The 18,291-nt window shown below is 48.4% G+C and overlaps 1 protein-coding gene across 1 annotated transcript in view; it reads left to right on the top strand.

Moving 5' to 3' along the window:
* CHST15 (carbohydrate sulfotransferase 15) overlaps positions 1-18,291 on the top strand; it is a 418,011-nt gene that overhangs the window by 387,231 nt on the left and 12,489 nt on the right. The window contains exon 8 of the mRNA XM_086950617.1: positions 4,081-4,228. Coding sequence (XP_086806743.1) covers positions 4,081-4,228 — 148 coding nt within the window. The remainder of the gene's footprint in view (positions 1-4,080; positions 4,229-18,291) is intronic.

Here is an 18,291-nt window from a genome sequence, read left to right as displayed (position 1 = left end):
TGCTAAATAGCCTTTTCATATAGTTGAGAATTAAGCCTAACACTTCTAAAGAGGGCCAAAGTCTAATTGTTAATCTCTATCTTTGCTTGCTGTGGCTGTTTCAGTGTGGCAGAGAGCTACAGTACCCTGTTGTGCTGCTAAAGCACATTGACTGCTTTTAATTATGCTGTGCACCAAGATAGTTCTCAGAGTTGCTGCACTCATTTCATAACATGTTTTATATTTCTGTCTACAAAGTGCATTATTTCACATGCATATGAGAACAATTCAATTCGTAAACAATGGTACCTCTTCCCATCTCTTCGTTTTAATTTATTATTTAGAGGCTGCCTTTCATGCTTGTTGATAGTCATGTAGTTACATGGCCCTGCTCTAGTTTTGTTGCCTTCACAACGTGTGTGCCTGAATATTTGATACAAAAATATCTATGGATTAACCTGAGCATCTCTTTCATTTTCCCCTTGTTTGCTCCCAAACTCTTTCAAAGTCACATTTTGCAGTCTCAGCCTTTTGTTCCTGCACTGATTTTCACTGCTGGTTCATACATAAAGTCTCCTGGAAAGTAAGACATATGAGTTGAATGCAAGTTTCCTAGTGGTATATCCAGGGTAGGATAAATTGGCCTCATGCCACGCTACAGTGGGGCATTGAGTTTCTCTGTCACAGTGAATGTCTGTGCCTTGGGAGGTGGTGCTGATGATGGTTATTGACAGTGCGGACAACGCAACTTCTCACAGCGGCTTTCAGTCCAAATGTGTTTAGCCTCCTCGTCAGATGAAGCGGACGTGTTTTTTCCTAGCGTGTCACTGACTTTGCACTTACCTTGTGGTGAAAATCCACTACTTTTTCCGCTCTCATTCACAGAGCTAACTCTGCCAGGTATATCAGCAACACAGCCAGCCTAGATTGAGCAGCTGCTCCAGCACTATTTGTGACTGCGCTAGTATCACCCCGTGGCATGCTCGATGGCACAGAGGGTGATGCCCCCACCCTCGTGATACATCCCATGAGGCAACTGCTGCCAGGGGGAATTTGATGCCAAAGGCAGTGATAGAGATTTCTCTGAATCACTGTGGCCTTCACCTAAAATACGACAAGCTAATGGATGCCATTGACAGGGGGAAGCTACACTGGATGCAATCGAAGCTGGGATAAGAAGGAACTGGGTTCAAGTGGGGGAGAGGATGTGAAGGCCACTACAGGCAGAGCAAGCAAGCAATGTCTAGGGGAAGCAGGCAGATCAAGTTGTTATTGTTGAATGAAGGGATCCAGGCTGCTTTGAGGAGGAGAAGTGAAGATATATGTGGGAGAAAAGAAGTTCAGGGGTGGAAGGAGATTCATTATGAACCAAAAAAGGTTTGACATAGAGGGGGATATTTAAAGAAAATGTTGGAGGGCTGTGTTAAACCACAGTTGGCAGCACCGCACTTCATCATTTTCAAAATGCTGAGATGCACTGTATTTACAAACATAGGGCACCACTGTGTTTCCCCTAGCACCGGTGCTAAAAAAGCTGTCTAGCCCAAGTGCAGGCACCCTGCCACCATGTAGCAAGGGCACCTGCGCTGCATGGACGATTGTTTATGTGCTGGAAGGGATACCTTCCTGCACATAAGTAATCAATAATAGTGATTGACTCTTTTTATGTTTCCTGCAGATAGAAAGAGCAACAATTTTTCCTTGTATCGCCATCCTAAGATCAGGTATTTCCTTGCTTTGTTTTTGGTGCTGCCCCAGGCTTGTAAATCTTGGCAGCGTAAAAAAGCAATGGGTGTTGAGGTGGAACACCCACAGCAATACAGATTGCCCGCCCCTTTGCTGCAGCCTACTGCTGTGGAAAGAGGCATATTTACAAGGTGGCGTTAAGCCAAGTTAAGTGACTTAGCGCGACCTTGTAAATATGGGGAATGGTGCGAACTGCATGTTGGTACTTGTAGTTTCGTTGCAAAATGTCAGCCTGAAAATCGTCGTCGATTTAAAAGCGGGGACTGGTTGAAGTTGTCACTCATGACATGGGGCCAATTGACACCTGTGTTAAATTTCTCACCTCTAGGATTTTGCCCATGGCTCACTCCCAGGGGGAAACGGTCTGCAATAGGTGAGCTCAACCCTCTGACTTCATCCCTTGTCCAGCACGCCTCCGCAGATACCCCGTCCCGTGTGCGACTCAGCTCTCTCGGCTGAGCGGTTCTGTCTGTTTATCTTGAGCGACAGACATCTCTGCATGGCGCTCCGTCTCCAAGCCTGCAAAGCATTCCATCAGGGTGACACACAGGCAGCTCGCACCAGCATGCTTCTCGAAAGCAAACACTTCCTTGTTCGAATGCTCCATGAATGGTGTGGGCAGACAGGCATGGCAGTGAAGGCTGGGCGTGGCGTGGAAAACTCAGCACTGGATGTCTTTGGCTGCTAGCACAATTCACAGGCGATAGCCACATAAAGCAGACCCCCCAGGATATAGCGGCTTTTGTAAAAATGCCGCAATTTCTACAAAAGTGCCGATTTCGCGGGCACTTTTGTAAAAATCGCAGCATTTTTACAAAGGTGACGATTTCGCGGCAAATCGCGAAAATGCGAAATCGCGATATCCTGAAGGGTCTGATTGTATAATCAAAAGTGATCTTCAGGTGGCGTATGGGGCTTGTTAATATGCTCCATAGTTTGCACAGTTGCAAAAAACACAGTTGATGGACAGAATGCAGAACAATGTCTTACATTCACCCCTGGGCCTAAATCCATCGTTTTTTTGCTCTCCACACCACCCTAGGTCAGACACTGGCTATATGCAAATCAGTCTGGGCCCTGTGCCTCATGGGAACAGTCCAGCCCGAACTGCCAAGCCATGTCTTCCCTGGACCGGAATCAAGCATCCTAGGACCGGTTTCTGGCTATCAGCCTTCTTTAGCCTGGATAGTTTGCACAGTGGCAGCTGTTGTTCCTTGAAAGTGATGGGACATAATACGTGGCCCTGAAATCCAGCAACCAAGCAAGCCTTTTTGCACATTCATCAACCATGAAACATATTCCACTGCCTACTTCAGGATGCTTGACACTCACTCAACCTGAAGGCTACCAGTTTTGTATTAGGTTAACAGAGAATAGTATACTAGTAGTATAATTAAAAAGTTGGAAAAAACATGAAGAGCCCTGATGCCCATAAGGGTGAGCTGCCCCTAGGCAGGAACCAACCTTTGATTTGGAGACACAACCAGTCCAGCCCAAGCTCGCCTGATGCTCTTGTTGATGGGAATTATGTATCCAGGCAGAGATCAAGTGGATTCAGGTACCAATAATGATTGATTTGGATATCTGAGAAGACTGGTGAAAACGTGTTTGGCCTGAAGACTTACGATTGCCTTGCTGTAGATCACTTTTGATTATTAACAATGGAAGGCGATTTTTACATCACACAAGGCTGCCACCATTTGAGGCATTTTGCAGTGTATAATGATTACCTGTGAAGTAAAGCTCTAGCTGTTATATGTCCTCCTCCAAGTGATCTATTAGGTCCTGGCAGCCCCTTCCCTGTCTCCTGAGGTAAGCCCTCGACACCTAGTGGGAGGCACAGCAGTATATCCCCTCTGGGTTCGCCTGAATCTACTACTAACAAAATTGGTGCTGTGGCTCAAGATCACCATAAAGAGCACCTTGAAGGAGCTTGGCTTGAAAAGGCATTTGGCCATTGAGTCTTTCTTGTTTCTCAGGATGTTTGACAGTGAGGTCTCGTATGTGCAAGTATAGTTCCTGTGATCAGTTAGTGTATGAACAGAAGTAGGGATCTGTAGGACATACCCAACATACCAGACATGAGACTAGATATGGCTGAAGCTGTTTAATACATGCCTCTCTTGCTCAGAAACCAGTTGGGTGTCCTCCAATGCAAGGGCTCAAAGACCAACCTTTAGTTCACCATGCACAATGGAAATAAAATGGTGTAATAATAATTTTTGGTGATGGAGCAAACTGTGATTTTGAGATGAGGTGGGCGGTGGTGTTGAGGGCTTCGATAATTTTGTATTGTGAGCAGACGCATAGTTATTGTTTGATATTATCTTGACACCTTGTTACATGTATTCACAGGTGAGGCTTCAGGTGGGTCTCTACGTCCTCTTCCTCCTAGACTGGCTGACTGTATTTCCCAAGGAGCAACTTCTGGTGCTGAGGCTGGAGGATCACGTGTCCAACGTGACTTACACCATGCATCTCGTGTTCAGCTTTTTAAATCTGGGTATGTGCAGCACGAGAGAGAAGAGCGACAGAGCATTTGCATGGCCCCTGGGGCAGAGCCTACTTGGAAGTGTGGGGGATAATAAACAAGACAGTGGCACTGAACACTGAAGAGAGAGCTGTACATGCCTATATTAATGCACTAGGATGCTAACATTCCTTGAGCGTTATGCAGGGCATCGCACTGCATTACATTGTGAAAGGGTGGACAGGCCTATAGCACTTCACTCTATTGAATCCCACCGAGAGGCATAGAGAGTGCACTAGGACTGCAGCCGGGGATGGACTGGTTGTCGGCATTGCACTATGTCGATGAAAGAGTTACAGTACCACTAACTAAAAGCTGGCACAAATATATTATTACACCTTGGGTTTGAAAGTATAGCTCTGTAGCCTACTCCTACTACACACTTAAGATATTGAAGGCTCGAGCACTTCACCAGGGAGTGGACAGAGCTCTATCACTATTCCTAATGTGTGAAAGAGCTACACTATTGATTTGTGGCATTTAAAATGGAGATAGGTGTGTTGGAGCTGCAATAAATTCACACAGGTTTAGTTTCTCTGCCTACCATTACACAGGATAATTCCCGCACTTTTGTTGTCTCTGTCTGGTTCAATGGATCTTTGATATTGTTTTAGAGAGGAGGAGAGCAATGGGTCAGATATATGAAAATCACAATCATTAGTCTAATTTCAGTTAATAAAGAGAGTTTGGTATGAGTTAAAGGTTTTTTTTATCATAATCTCGTAGTAAATAATCTTTATTATGTCACAATATAAATTCATCAAGTTTAATCAATAAGCAATCAACTGTAATAAAAGGCATTACGTGTGTTCTAGAAAGGAAAGAATTCAGGATTTAGCCAGAACTTATAAAGAGTTCTAGTTCGAGAGAGTGAGAGAAAGCATAAGGCTTCAGCAGTAAAGTCAGCTCAATAGTTCACAAATATATATCACAGCTCAACTTTCCATAAAGAGAGGTTCTAGAAACTCAGTAGGGTCTCAAAAGCCGTGGTCCATGGTCTGGGTAAATAGACCTGGGCAAGTAGGCAAAAGTGTCAAAGAATGATATCCAATGCTAGGAACACACATTATTATAGACATGACATTTCACAAAACTTTTCAAAATGTTACTTCTTTTGTCCCCCGTAAGCCAATCAGCATTCAATGCTCTCATGGGAACAGAATCACTCCTCTTCTTCTCATCGATTTACAATAGTCTTCAGACAGCAATGTTAAGTTTTCAACTAATTTGTAGTGGGTAAGAGTTCTTGTGGGTCAATTTCTCATTCAGATCTTCTGTCCCACATACAGACTGCATCTCTAACCTTCTAACCAAAGAATTTTGTACATTAGCTAACAATGATCTATATAGAAGTCGAAACATCTGTATTAATAAAAGAAAACCCTTAGCAGAACCACCATTGATTAGAAATAAAAATGAATAAAAAAAAGTCTAGTTCATATTTTAAATGCTGCATCTCTATGTATGAACTCTTCGTTACCTTATAAAAATGACAAAAAGTAATCGTTTGTTAACAGTCATCTTTAAGTAAATGGAAACCTTTTGCAGAAATATGTGAAAACATTTTATACAACTATCATTTACAGTGAAGAGCATGTTCATGGAAAGTTCAAGAAATAAACTTTTTATGAATTTAAGCATTCTAAGTAAATCAGCTTTTCAAACAGTGTTACTTTAGCCATTTGAGGCCTAGTACGTGAAAATGTAACTGCGTACTTACAAATGTTTGCATTTTAAATGCATTCTATTTTAATGAAAGCTTGCACATTAATACTGCAAAATTTATTATAAACTATATTAAAGTTTGAACACTATACTCTGGGGATGAAGAGGCCATTGGAATCAGGCCCCGGGATGGAGATTTGTATAGGCAGTAGTATGATTGGAAAGAAAAAAGTGGAGGGGGTTGAAAAAAATCCACTTCAGGATTTTGAATATTTTGTCCACCCCAAGGCTCTACCATAATTAATACCCCTCGTCCCACCTACAATTCTCCCTGTGTAGACACTGGTGAATACTGTCACCTCAATAAAGGCAATGTGGATGTGCGACAGTCTGCTTTTGAAAACACAACAAATGTTCCCAAAAGAAAAAAATTGTCAAGATCTCCTTTATATATAATTCTCCATTTAAACTCCTTCAAGCTTTATGGGTTTCTGCAGCACCACCTGCGTCCCTATGTCCTGTGCGTCTGAACTCTCCTCCCCAAGGGGCTTATTTACAAGCCTTTTGTACTGACAGTTTGTCACTTTTAACATGGGAAAAAGTGACGTACTGACGCCTCAAGGGGCTTGGAAATAAGCCCCAACGTTCTTCCACTAATTGACACTCAAGGCTCTCTGAGCATCAGACAAAAAACTTCTGTGGATTCCCTTATTCGAATTAGCGACGCAGAAGCTGACATTCTCCCACCGAAACATCCTTGTCTTGTGTATAATCCCAACTCTTCACCAAAAATCACCGCCTGCCCTACAAATCTGGACAGTTTGTGCCTCAATTCAAAGAGTTCACTCCGATTTACAAGCACATTCACAGAACAAAAATCAATTCATTCCCCTATCGCCTTCATATATTTCAGATTAAGTTTTACTTTCACACTTGCACCTATTTAGGTGGTGTGGAGGGAATGAGAATGGCAATTAAGTGACCATTCTGATGGCTGCGTTCTAGAAGTCCGGACCAAGTTTGTGCATTCGTTCTTATAAAAAAATATCTTTAACTGTATCATTTTTCGCTCTGGGTTAGGGAGCTGGTCTGCTAGTCCATCTTATATTTCCATGGACCGAGGGGCTTTTAGACTGAGGTAGAGGTGCTCGGCTCCGGTGTCCCACTATGCACATCTATTTACTTCCGGTATGGGCGCAAATTCAGGACAGTGAGTGTAAAAATTCAGGACAATGGGACAAAATTCAGGACAAAAGTTCAGGACAGGAGGTCAAAATTCAGGACAAAAATTCGGGACAAAAGTTATGTTTTACAGAAACATCAGTTAATGTCATGCAATATTATATAAATAAATAGGCAAAGAACATAAGTATAAGTCACTTCTCCTGCCCAGTCACTTTCTCCTGTCCGGTCACTTCTCCTGCACGGTCACCGCTCCTTCCCCGTCATTTCCCCTGCCCCCTCACTGCTCCTGCCCAGTCACTGCTCCTGCCTGTTCACTGCTCCTGTGTTTTCACTGCTCCTGCCCATTCACTGCTCCTGCCCGGTCATTGTCCTGCTCATGCCTAATCACAGCAACATCCACATCACTTCTCTTGCCCTGTCACTTCTCCTGCCCCGTCGCCGCTCCTTCCCTGTCATTTCCCCTGCCCCATCACTGCTCCTTCCCGTTCACTGCTCCTGCCCGCTCACTGTTCCTGCACTCATGATCATATACATTCAATACAGAAAAAAAATCTCGAAACTTGCCTGGAGCAACTCAGTATGGCTGGGATGCCCGTCACCCCCTCCCAACACAATCCCCAAGGATGGGAAGTCGGACGCAGTTCTGAACTTTTGGAAGGCGGGAGGGAGTCCCCCTCCCGGCCGTATTTATTAAAATATGAAACAAAATTAAAACATTAAATAAAAGTTTCATAATCATGTGCAATTTTATATTTATTACATTTCGATGAAGACATGTTCTTTGGCTAACCTTAACAAATCTCTAATACAAAGGTTTCCTAGCCGAGTCTAACATCCTGCAAATGCATACATTCTAAATTAAAATTGTACATCCTAGCATTAAGGGCCAACGGCAAGGTCTTAACCGGTGTCAGATCCCTACTACCAAAACTGTCGCCCTCACGGTGTGAATGGCGCATGCGCAGAGGACTGTACCCTCATTGCCAACTGTAATTTCCCTTGTCTTGTTGGGGGCCCCCCTTTCCGCTCGACGCCATCTTAAAGGTCGTCCGAGCTCCTGTGTGAGGTATCTGTAGGAAGGACAGCGTGGACTCCCCCCCCCATCCCCACACTCTCTATCCGCCGTCGCGGATATCCGGGCCCCGGGAAATTCGTAGGAGGGGCATATAGCCGCCTCCTCCCCTGGAAGGGGCCTATGGCCGTCTCCCCTTAGGCGACCCATCCTTAGTGGGTTCCGCCTCCCAGTGGGAGGGGCCAATGGCCGCCTCCCCCCGGGCGCTCCCGTCCATATTGGGTGGCGCCCCACTCTAGGGACCTTGAAATTACTGCTCACCGATCATGACCTTACCGCCCGACCAAATAATAAATACGACAGTTGTTTACCTACTAAGGAAGGAAAAAATTCTGACATAGCCTCATTATCTTACAGGCAGAAGTCACATCCTTATCTTAAAACATTCCTTTACTTTCTCTACAAAGGAAAAAAGGCCTATCTCAGCAAAACTTTATTTAAACCAAACATTGCCATAAGGGGCTGGTGGGTGGGTCAAAATTGCCGCTTGTTCCGTCGAGGGCTCACGAGCAACGAGTGGGTGCAGCCTTCAGAGCACAGGAACAAGAGGACGCTTCTTCGGATTCCCGCTCTATTTATTCTTCTTCGGGAGGGCGTGTACCCTCCTCCGGTACTCCTACTGGGCGTGGTCATCGGTGTAGGTGTCTAGGACAACCCCTCTTGGGCGGGAAAAGGCGCGCCCCGGCTACGCCGCTTCGGGCATACCAGCCGAGACACGCCCCCGCCCAAAATGGTTTCCCGCGAGGATCGGGGCACCCAACCATACGTTCGGGGGGACCGAGTGGTCGCCCCTTTCCATATGGCCGGGATGCCCGTCACCCCCTCCCAACACAATCCCCAAGGATGGGAAGTCGGACGCAGTTCTGAACTTTTGGAAGGCGGGAGGGAGTCACCCTCCCGGCCGTATTTATTAAAATATGAAACAAAATTAAAACATTAAATAAAAGTTTCATAATCATGTACAATTTTATATTTATTACATTTCGATGAAGACATGTTCTTTGGCTAACCTTAACAAATCTCTAATACAAAGGTTTCCTAGCCGAGTCTAACATCCTGCAAATGCATACATTCTAGATTAAAATTGTACATCCTAGCATTTAGGGCCAACGGCAAGGTCTTAACCGGTGTCAGATCCCTACTACCAAAACTGTCGCCCTCACGGTGTGAATGGCGCATGCGCAGAGGACTGTACCCTCATTGCCAACTGTAATTTCCCTTGTCTTGTTGGGGGCCCCCCTTTCCGCTCGACGCCATCTTAAAGGTCGTCCGAGCTCCCGTGTGAGGTATCTGTAGGAAGGACAGCGTGGACTCCCCCCCCATCCCCACACTCTCTATCCGCCGTCGCGGATATCCGGGCCCCGGGAAATTCGTAGGAGGGGCATATAGCCGCCTCCTCCCCTGGAAGGGGCCTATGGCCGTCTCCCCTTAGGCGACCCATCCTTAGTGGGTTCCGCCTCCCAGTGGGAGGGGCCAATGGCCGCCTCCCCCCGGGCGCTCCCATCCATATTGGGTGGCGCCCCACTCTAGGGACCTTGAAATTACTGCTCACCGATCATGACCTTACCGCCACAGGCCGGATAGTTGACCGGCTATCCGCCCCCCCCAGACTCCTCCTAAAGGTCATGCTTCCTCAAACCCCTTAGCCATGCTATGAAGTCTCCTATGAGTAAAACATTCCCCTCCCGGGACAGGTGAACCCCATCATCCAGATACATGTGATACACCCATGAGGAATACTATGCAACTGTGTAGAGCGAAACAATCTACCAATTTTATTGTTAACCTTCCTCACTGAATGGTTCAGTGCTGACACCGAAAGGCCCCCCCGCCATACTTTCCTGGGAATCATGTGGGACCAGGCAATCGTGCACCCCGGGATTCTTTTTGCCAACCAGCTAACGGCAGACAAAACTTGCTCGAACAATACTCGTCTACCCAGAGTCACCAAGTCATTGCCCCCCAGGTGTAGTATGACTACAGATGGCGGTGACCTCTGCCGCCCTAAGAGACCCTCAACAAAATATTCGAATTGGTCAATACAGAGCCCGCCCCTTCCGTGGAAGGCCACTCTGTACCCGTATTCCCCAGCTGCGCGAGTCGCGTCACCTGCTTTGAATACGTCCCCGGCCCGCCTCACGTATGAGTGGCCCACGACCCACACCACTCTCTCCTCAGACGGTGATCCATGACCGCTGGTCTCCTGGTACTGGGTCGACTGCAAATTCCGCCCCACATGACATGCTCGCGAAACTGTAATTCAAACAAAAGACATGAAGCGTGAGTGCATGTCAACTGACTTCACAACATGTGCAATCGCACATACCTTTTGAAGCAATTCGAGGACCATCGTCCCAATTGTTTCACTTCCTCTGCACCCTGACCCCTGGCTGTAGCCTCAGTAGCAGCCCCTATCCTAAAGAAGTGGGTCCCAAAATCGCACGGGTCCATGCCCGCGGCAGCGATTGTCAGTACTAGCACCCTCTGGAACTGAAACCTCGTCAGTGGGGTGCCATCGGTGTGCCTTAGCAAACTCCCCCCCCATGTATCCGCCCTCAGTGCCAAGTATTCCTCTATACACATTATCGGGCACGTGGGGGACCCTCGCACGCGCTGCACAACAACACTGTTTCCCATAGCTCCCTGGTCAGTCTTGGACCTCGCTATCGTGACTACCATCGAATCACCCCTAATTAGGATGTGATCCCTGCACAAGCCTCCCTCCACATCTTTCTTATTCCTTGCGACCAGTTCGCTCACCCGCATAGCCCCATGGAACGCTAATGCAAAAGCTGCCCGGAACAGAACTGCTTCGAATTGGGAGGAGCATGTCTCTACTAGTTTCGCTATGAGTAGGGCCAACCTTTCTAAGCCAATCGGGCGCCTCTCATCTTGCTTGCGACCCTCGAGGCGCTGCCAGCCGCGAAGGGCTTTTTTCGCCAAAAAGGAACTTGTTGGGTCCTTGATGCCATGTACCTGCGCCATGAATGAAATGGCCGCCCTGTGCCTATTGGCCGTTGCCGCTGATCGGCCTTCTCTGTGCAGTGCTACCAGGAACCCTAGGAAGGATTCTTCCCGACCCCAGTTCTGATTCCCTGTCGGACCCAAAAACGCACAATAGGAACAAAACGCTCCTTCGTATGCCTTCCTCGTCCTGGGGGCTAAGCTCGCTGCCATGAGGACTTGTAATCCGGGGCACCGGTTAGCCAGAGTGCTTCGGGGAATGGTGCCGCCGCTAGGTCCGCTGTAGGTAGATAACCCCTGAACGCCTGCATATGTGAACGAGAGAGTGCGTCAGCCGCATGATTCAGTACACCCGGCACATGTTTCGCCCTGAACTGTACATTCAGTCTCATGCAAAGCAGCACAATTTCTTTCAACAATCTCAAGATCCATTTGCAGCGTGCTGCCTGTCGGTTAATACATTCGACAACAGTCATATTATCAGACCAAAATACGACTGAGCGGTCTCTGAAATCGTCTGGCCATGCCATCAGAGCGACAAAAATAGGGAACAGCTCCAGGAACCCAATGTTACTTGTGAGACCGCTGGAGTGCCACCACACCGGCCATGTTTGCGCCGACCATTGGTTACCAAAAATGGCGCCAAATCCCACGCTCCCTGCCGAGTCAGTCCATAAACCCAGCTCGTCTGAAGACGCTGGCGGCCTGCTCCACACTACTCGACCGTTGAAGTCCGCCAGAAATGCCAACCAAATGCGCATATCCTGGCGAACCTCTGCAGACAGTCTCGTATGGTGGTCTCCTTCTTTGAGACCAACCATCGCTTGTGCAATAGAGCGTGAGAAGGGGCGGGCCATTGGTATAACTCTCAAGGCAAAGTTTAGCTGACCCACTGTTTGCTGTAACTGGTGCAGGGTCACTTTCCCCTTACCAAGGCAAAGTTCCAGGGAAGCCCTAAATTTAGCCACCTTTTCTACCGGCAAACGGAAACACCCCTCCACAGAATCAAGCTCAATTCCCAGAAACTCCAGTGAAGTAGATGGTCCAACCGTTTTACCTGGTGCCAATGGGACTCCAAACTCCCTCATGAGGATGCAAAAATCCTGTAGCGCCTGCGCACATTTCGTGTCGCCGACTGCTCCCAAGAACAGAAAGTCATCTAGATAATGCATAACATGCCTATGCCCTGCGGCCTCGGTGAATGCCCACTCTAAAAAACAGCTGAATCTTTCAAAATAGGCACAAGAAATGGAGCAACCCATCGGCATGCATTTATCCATGTAATAACTCCCTTGGAAAGCAAAACCTAGCAAACGTTGATCCTGTGGGTGTACCGGGAGCAACCGGAACGCTGATTCGATATCTGATTTTGCCATCAGCGCCCCGGGGCCCAGGCAATTTAACATGGCGACGGCATCATCGAATGACGCGTACCGCACCGCACAAACTTCCGGGTCAATAGCATCGTTCACCGAGAAACCCCTTGGAGCAGACAGGTTATGGATCAGCCTAAACTCCCCCAGTTCCTTCTTCGGGACCACCCCTAATGGGGAACAGATGAAATCCGCCACTGGCGGGTGCCGAAAAGGCCCTGCCACTCGCCCTAGACTCACTTCTTTTGCAATTTTTCTCTCTACCACACTTGGATTCTGCTGCGTTGATAGCTGGTTTTTACAAAAAGGTTCCCCTCGAAAATCCCCCGCCGGGATGTGGAAGCCGTATAAGAATCCCTTCCTCAACACCCCAGCGGAGACATGATCAGGGTATTTGTTCAACCAAGGAGTCATAGCCATGAGATCAACAGGTGTAGGCAATTGGTCACAACGATCAGCCTCACTCCTGCTTGGAGCCTCCCTTTCCTCCCCCCGTTATTTTTGGATCTACATGAACTCTCCGGGTGTGAGGAATTCCCACAGCCCGCACACACATGCTTGAACCTACATGTTCCTTGCGGTCTGTTACAGTTACCTCGATTGAAGCCCCAACAGACCCCCCGCTTTCCACCATTCCCGCCGGTCTTCGGCTGGTGATCACCACCGGCGCCTGCTCGAAAGGGCACCGTGGGTTTTTGGCGGGAAACCCCCGACCCACTCCCGCCTGGCGAGGATGTCCCAGGCAGGAGCTGCTTATGCCAAGAAATTGAGTCGAGGCAGTCCCATGTCAGAGAGGAATCATACTCTTTCGCTTGACGGAATTTCATGTCGTAACCTTTCCATTCGTCCCCCTCATACATTTCATAAAAATCCTTTATACGAGTTTGATAACAAGACAGTTCAGTCAATACCTCGGGCTTGCGTTCACCAATAATCGCAGTAAACATTGCAAAGGCCTACGCCCAATTCGTTATCGTCTCCTCCACCCTAAACTCCGCCATCTTGGCGCGCCAGACGCTCGGGTGCCACAAATCTTTCTGTGTCTTAGCATATTCCATCTCTCGATGGTCGGTTAATAACGAAAACATATTGACATACTTGTCTGCCCATATCAGTTCTTTCGTGGCAATCGGGATATGTTGTACCACCCTCTCCCGCCTTGAGGGTAATGAGCCCTCCCCCGCCAGCGGCAAAGTGAGCTTACCCGGTTCGGTCGTTGTTCCCGCCGTTTTCTCGCGACCAGCTGCCGGTCCTTCCGGTATCACCTGTGGGGAAACAAGAGGAAGATTCGCTTTCGCGGCATCTCGCGACTGCCGCAACTGCTGGATTAGTAACTTGGCCTCTTCGGCCGTGTCTCCGGGTGCCATAGCACCCCCTGCCTTCTTATTGAGCCATGCGGCCAACTGGGTGGCCAGTTCAGGAGGCATATCCTCATCGTTAGCGGGCGTAATCACAACCGGGATCGGTTGACCCGCGTCTGGGATTGGTACCGGGTCATTAGCTGGTGTGACAGGGACCTCAGGGACCGGAACCTCCCCTGCAACCTCCCTCCTCTTGACCCGTTTCCCTCTACCCTCGGGGACGATTCCCGGCAAGGCCGGCCCTATTACCTTCTTAGGGTTACCAGGCCTGTTCATTGCAGCCAGTTGTTTTTTGACGACCGCCAAATCTCAACCAAGCGCTGGGACTTGTCCGACCTTTCGTTCCATGCCCGCTATCCGGTTCATCAACATGCGTAGCACCTTGTCTGTCTCGGAACCCTTTCCTGCCTTCTTGCCAGACATGGTTTCGACTATCCGTTCCGAGTCGATCAACACGGTCCTGGATTCTTCAGCCGAAAATCACTGAAAGAGAAACACAAGAATTACAAGTTCTCAAAATTGCCGCTTGTTCCGTCGAGGGCTCACGAGCAACGAGTGGGCGCAGCCTTCAGAGCACAGGAACAAGAGGACGCTTCTTCGGATTCCCGCTCTATTTATTCTTCTTCGGGAGGGCGTGTACCCTCCACCAGTACTCCTACTGGGCGTGGTCATCGGTGTAGGTGTCTAGGACAACCCCTCTTGGGCGGGAAAAGGCGCGCCCCGGCTACGCCGCTTCGGGCATACCAGCCGAGACACGCCCCCCCGCCCAAAATGGTTTCCCGGGAGGATCGGGGCACCCAACCATACGTTCGGGGGGACCGAGTGGTCGCCCCTTTCCATTCCTCATGTTATTTGGGCACTCTTTTCTTAGGACGTGCTTCCCTTTTTGCTTACCAGCCGTAAAACCCAATAAAAGATACAGATCTTGATGGACAATAGAAGTACTTCCACCACCAGCACACAGAGGAAAACTGCCATCATCGCTACTCTTTAGAGAGGCAGAGAGGTGAAGTACACATCCATGGCCAGAACACTCAGGATCACTTCCACCACCAGGAAGCTGTCAAGACCCCAACATTCTCCAACTTTAACCACATTGTCACAATGCCACCACTGACCATTAGATAATCTTAAAGCTTTTGCATTTTCACACGCTACCTCCACCAAACACACAGGACTAAACATAATTCCTCTCTTCCTGACCTTAGACTTAATGATATTATTATATGCTAAGTCCCCTTTCTCAAATACTGCAACACAAACACCTTTAATCATATCAACTCTGATGTTTTTCTACTAATGCTTAATGCAACTGTGTCTCACTTCCTGCTTCGCATCTCATTTCTCACTCCATCTTCAACCATGCACATACCCTCACAAATTTGCTGAGCGATTCTGAACACAAAAACCATGGTTAATCCTTCCCTTGAGAGCTCTGAAGGGTGTAGCTCCTGTGACACTGTGCAGAGTATTACGATTAACCTACAGGATGAATCTCAGAAAATCCTCAACATTCAGTCTGAGAGCAACTGCCCTTTTCTACACTCAGTCACTGCTCTGTTCATTCTACTAAGCCATTCCTTGAGGACTAGACAAACCACTCTATTTGAGTTTAATCATTGCACTTTATGTATAAACTGTGTTTATTGCGCTGCAAAAACTGTGCATTATACCAATATGCTTCACAAACTGGTGTGGCGTCAACATTCAGCCCAACCAGCGTCAATACAGCTTTTAGGAACATAGCAGAACAAGGAGAAGGGAGAGAAGAATAATTGGACATTTGAGTGTTGCGGACCCTATTCCGGAGCCCAGGTGGTGTTAAAATGTCTTCAAAGCACCCTCGGCGGCACCGTGGAGCAAGGGGCTGCCACCTCGAGGTAACGGCTCCTGCCATCGGGTCTGCGTCGAGGCAGCTTAGCGGTGCCCTAAAAAGGTAAAAAGTATCAAAACCAACCCAAACTTCCCCCATCCCCGCCACCCCCCAGCCTACCCACCCCTCACCCCGGTTCTAGGTCCAGTTCCCTAACTCGTAACAGTAGCCTCTCAGGTCGCAGTGTTCGCGGCAGCCGGTTGTGACAGCCACAACAGGCGTAAATATCTGGGGCAGGTCACTTCTCTAAATTCAGAAGCCAGAAGTGTCAAGAAGGGTTGCCATAATTCTGGGTATTTGTCACCTTCCCCCTTAGCAATCAGTGACAGTTTCTCCATCCCTAGGACGTACCAAAGATGGTGCAGCCAGCCCTGAAAAGTGGGGACATGCGTAGTGCGCCAATAGGTGAGGATGTTTTGTGTTGCCGATCCCAAGGCTATAGCTATCAACCTGCCTCTGTGGGAGCGTAGGGGATAAGTGATGGGGTTGGGAGAACCCAGCAACACATATGGGGGAACCTCGGGATGGTAGTGTCTAAGTGTAGATCTACTTCATCTAGCACCTGATTCCAATAAGCCTGCAGGTGCGACCAGTCCCACATCAGAAGTTCCAGTGTACCCCTCTCCCCGCAGCCCCGCCAGCAGAGCGCGTCTCGTGTGTGGTCCATCTCGTGGAGTTTTTCAGGGGTATAGTACCAGTATGTGGCCAATTTAGTGAGAGTGTTCGTTAGTCCCATGTGGTGTGCGGAATGACGGGCCCTGTAACAAATGCCTTCCCACTCTTTATTGCTCAGTGTGCGCCCCAGATCCCTCTCCCATCGCGCCCTCCCTGCATTGTGAACATGTGTGTATCTGGCCAGTAACATGCGATAAAGATCCGATATCAAGCCACAGTCGTTCTTTCTAGAAAGCAACCAATATTCGTAGTCGCTTAGTCTGCGGTCAGCCCCTTCTCTAACAGTGGGGTGGAGCACCCAATGTCGCACCTGGAAGTAGCGAAGACGTTCCTCCTCCGGCAGACCAAATTCCCGGCGAAAGGCATCAAAGGGGATAGCTCCCTCCTTGGCGTAGATGTGGGACAGCACTTTGCAACCCGCCGGGCCCCACTTCGCAAAAGCCACCACATCCATGCCGGGGCCAAAGTCCGGGTTGGATACTAGCGGTGTCAGTGGGGACGGGAAGGACGTTAGGTTATGAGATATGTTCACTTGATCCCACACTTCCAGGGGCGTCCTCGTGATGAAGGAGGCATAGAGATTCGGGGGCGACCGCCTGGTCCTGGATGAGCCAGTGCTTCTCCGATTCCCATTTGCTCAACTCTACTAGTGTCCGTAACTGCACCGCTCGGAAGTAGAGGAGCAGGCCCAACCCTCCTTGTTCAGGAGGTAGCATCGCCAAGCTGAGCTTCATGCGCGGGCGCCGCCCGTTCCATACGAAGTTGGCCAGTTCAGCCTGGGTTTGACGGATCCACCCCTCAGGCGGCCGCATAGGGACAGCTCTGAATAAGTACAGAATTTGTGGCAGGACTGTCATTTTAATCGCTGCTTCTTTGCCAAGCCTTGACAGCGGAAGGTGTTTCCACCGGCCCAACTCCGATCGTATTGTGCGTCTAAGTTGAGCATAATTGAGGCGGACCGTGCCTTGCAGGGTAATCATTGCACTTTAGAAAATCTCCTTCTTTGGCACAGAGACAAGCTGCTTGCCTGCTTGCCGATTTCCGGTGGAGCTACCTCGACAGCTATAGGGGAGATTGGCTCCGGCTCATCGCTATGGCCATCACCTACCCAGCCGGATCTCAGACATAGATCTTGCCATTTCTCTCCGCTGCTGTTCTCCTGCCTGTGAATGACGTTTCCCCATTTATTTTTTTCCGCTATGAGCTGCTACTCTTGGACAAAAATTGGACTTCCACCAGATCTCAAGCTTATCCCCCTTCCGGCTCACCCATCAAGACATAGAATACATGAACTTTTCACCAACTTTTGAGACCTAGCATTATGGCCGATGCCCGGTGGAGCTACCTTGATAGCTATAGAGGAGATGGGCTGTGGACTTCCCCCTCGGCTGTCACCTACCCAGCCGGACTTTGGGAAGACTTTTTCGTCTTTCCACCGTATCCTTCTCCCTCCCTTTTACCTTTACCCCTCTTCACTCCTGTTATCTTGTCTTCTATGCTATTTAAATGTTTTCTAGCAACGGACCTAACCTGTAACTCTGTAACAATGTGGAACCTCATGTAAAGCGCTCTGATACCTCTGGGTCTAGCCTGCGCTATATAAAACTCATCAAATAAATTATCAGAATGAGGTTCACCTACAAACCCTTCCCTTGAAATAACATCTGCAAGGAAAACCAAAACACTCCTAATGTCTGTCTCCCTGATGAACCACAAATCCAACCAATTTGACATTGGGCCCACAAGTACGATTGCAAATTTCTGGTTTAGAGGCCACAGCTTTAACCCCTTCCATGCTCATGACGAGCTCAGCTCGTCATGAGGCACACTGGAGCTGTGCTCATGACAAGGTGAGCTCATCATGAATA

Source organism: Lissotriton vulgaris, unplaced genomic scaffold (assembly GCF_964263255.1).
Source record: "Lissotriton vulgaris unplaced genomic scaffold, aLisVul1.2 SCAFFOLD_656, whole genome shotgun sequence".
Classification (NCBI taxonomy): domain Eukaryota; kingdom Metazoa; phylum Chordata; class Amphibia; order Caudata; family Salamandridae; genus Lissotriton; species Lissotriton vulgaris.
The sequence above is the reverse complement of the archived record's forward strand: the minus strand, read 5'-3'. Positions and strand labels throughout refer to the sequence as shown.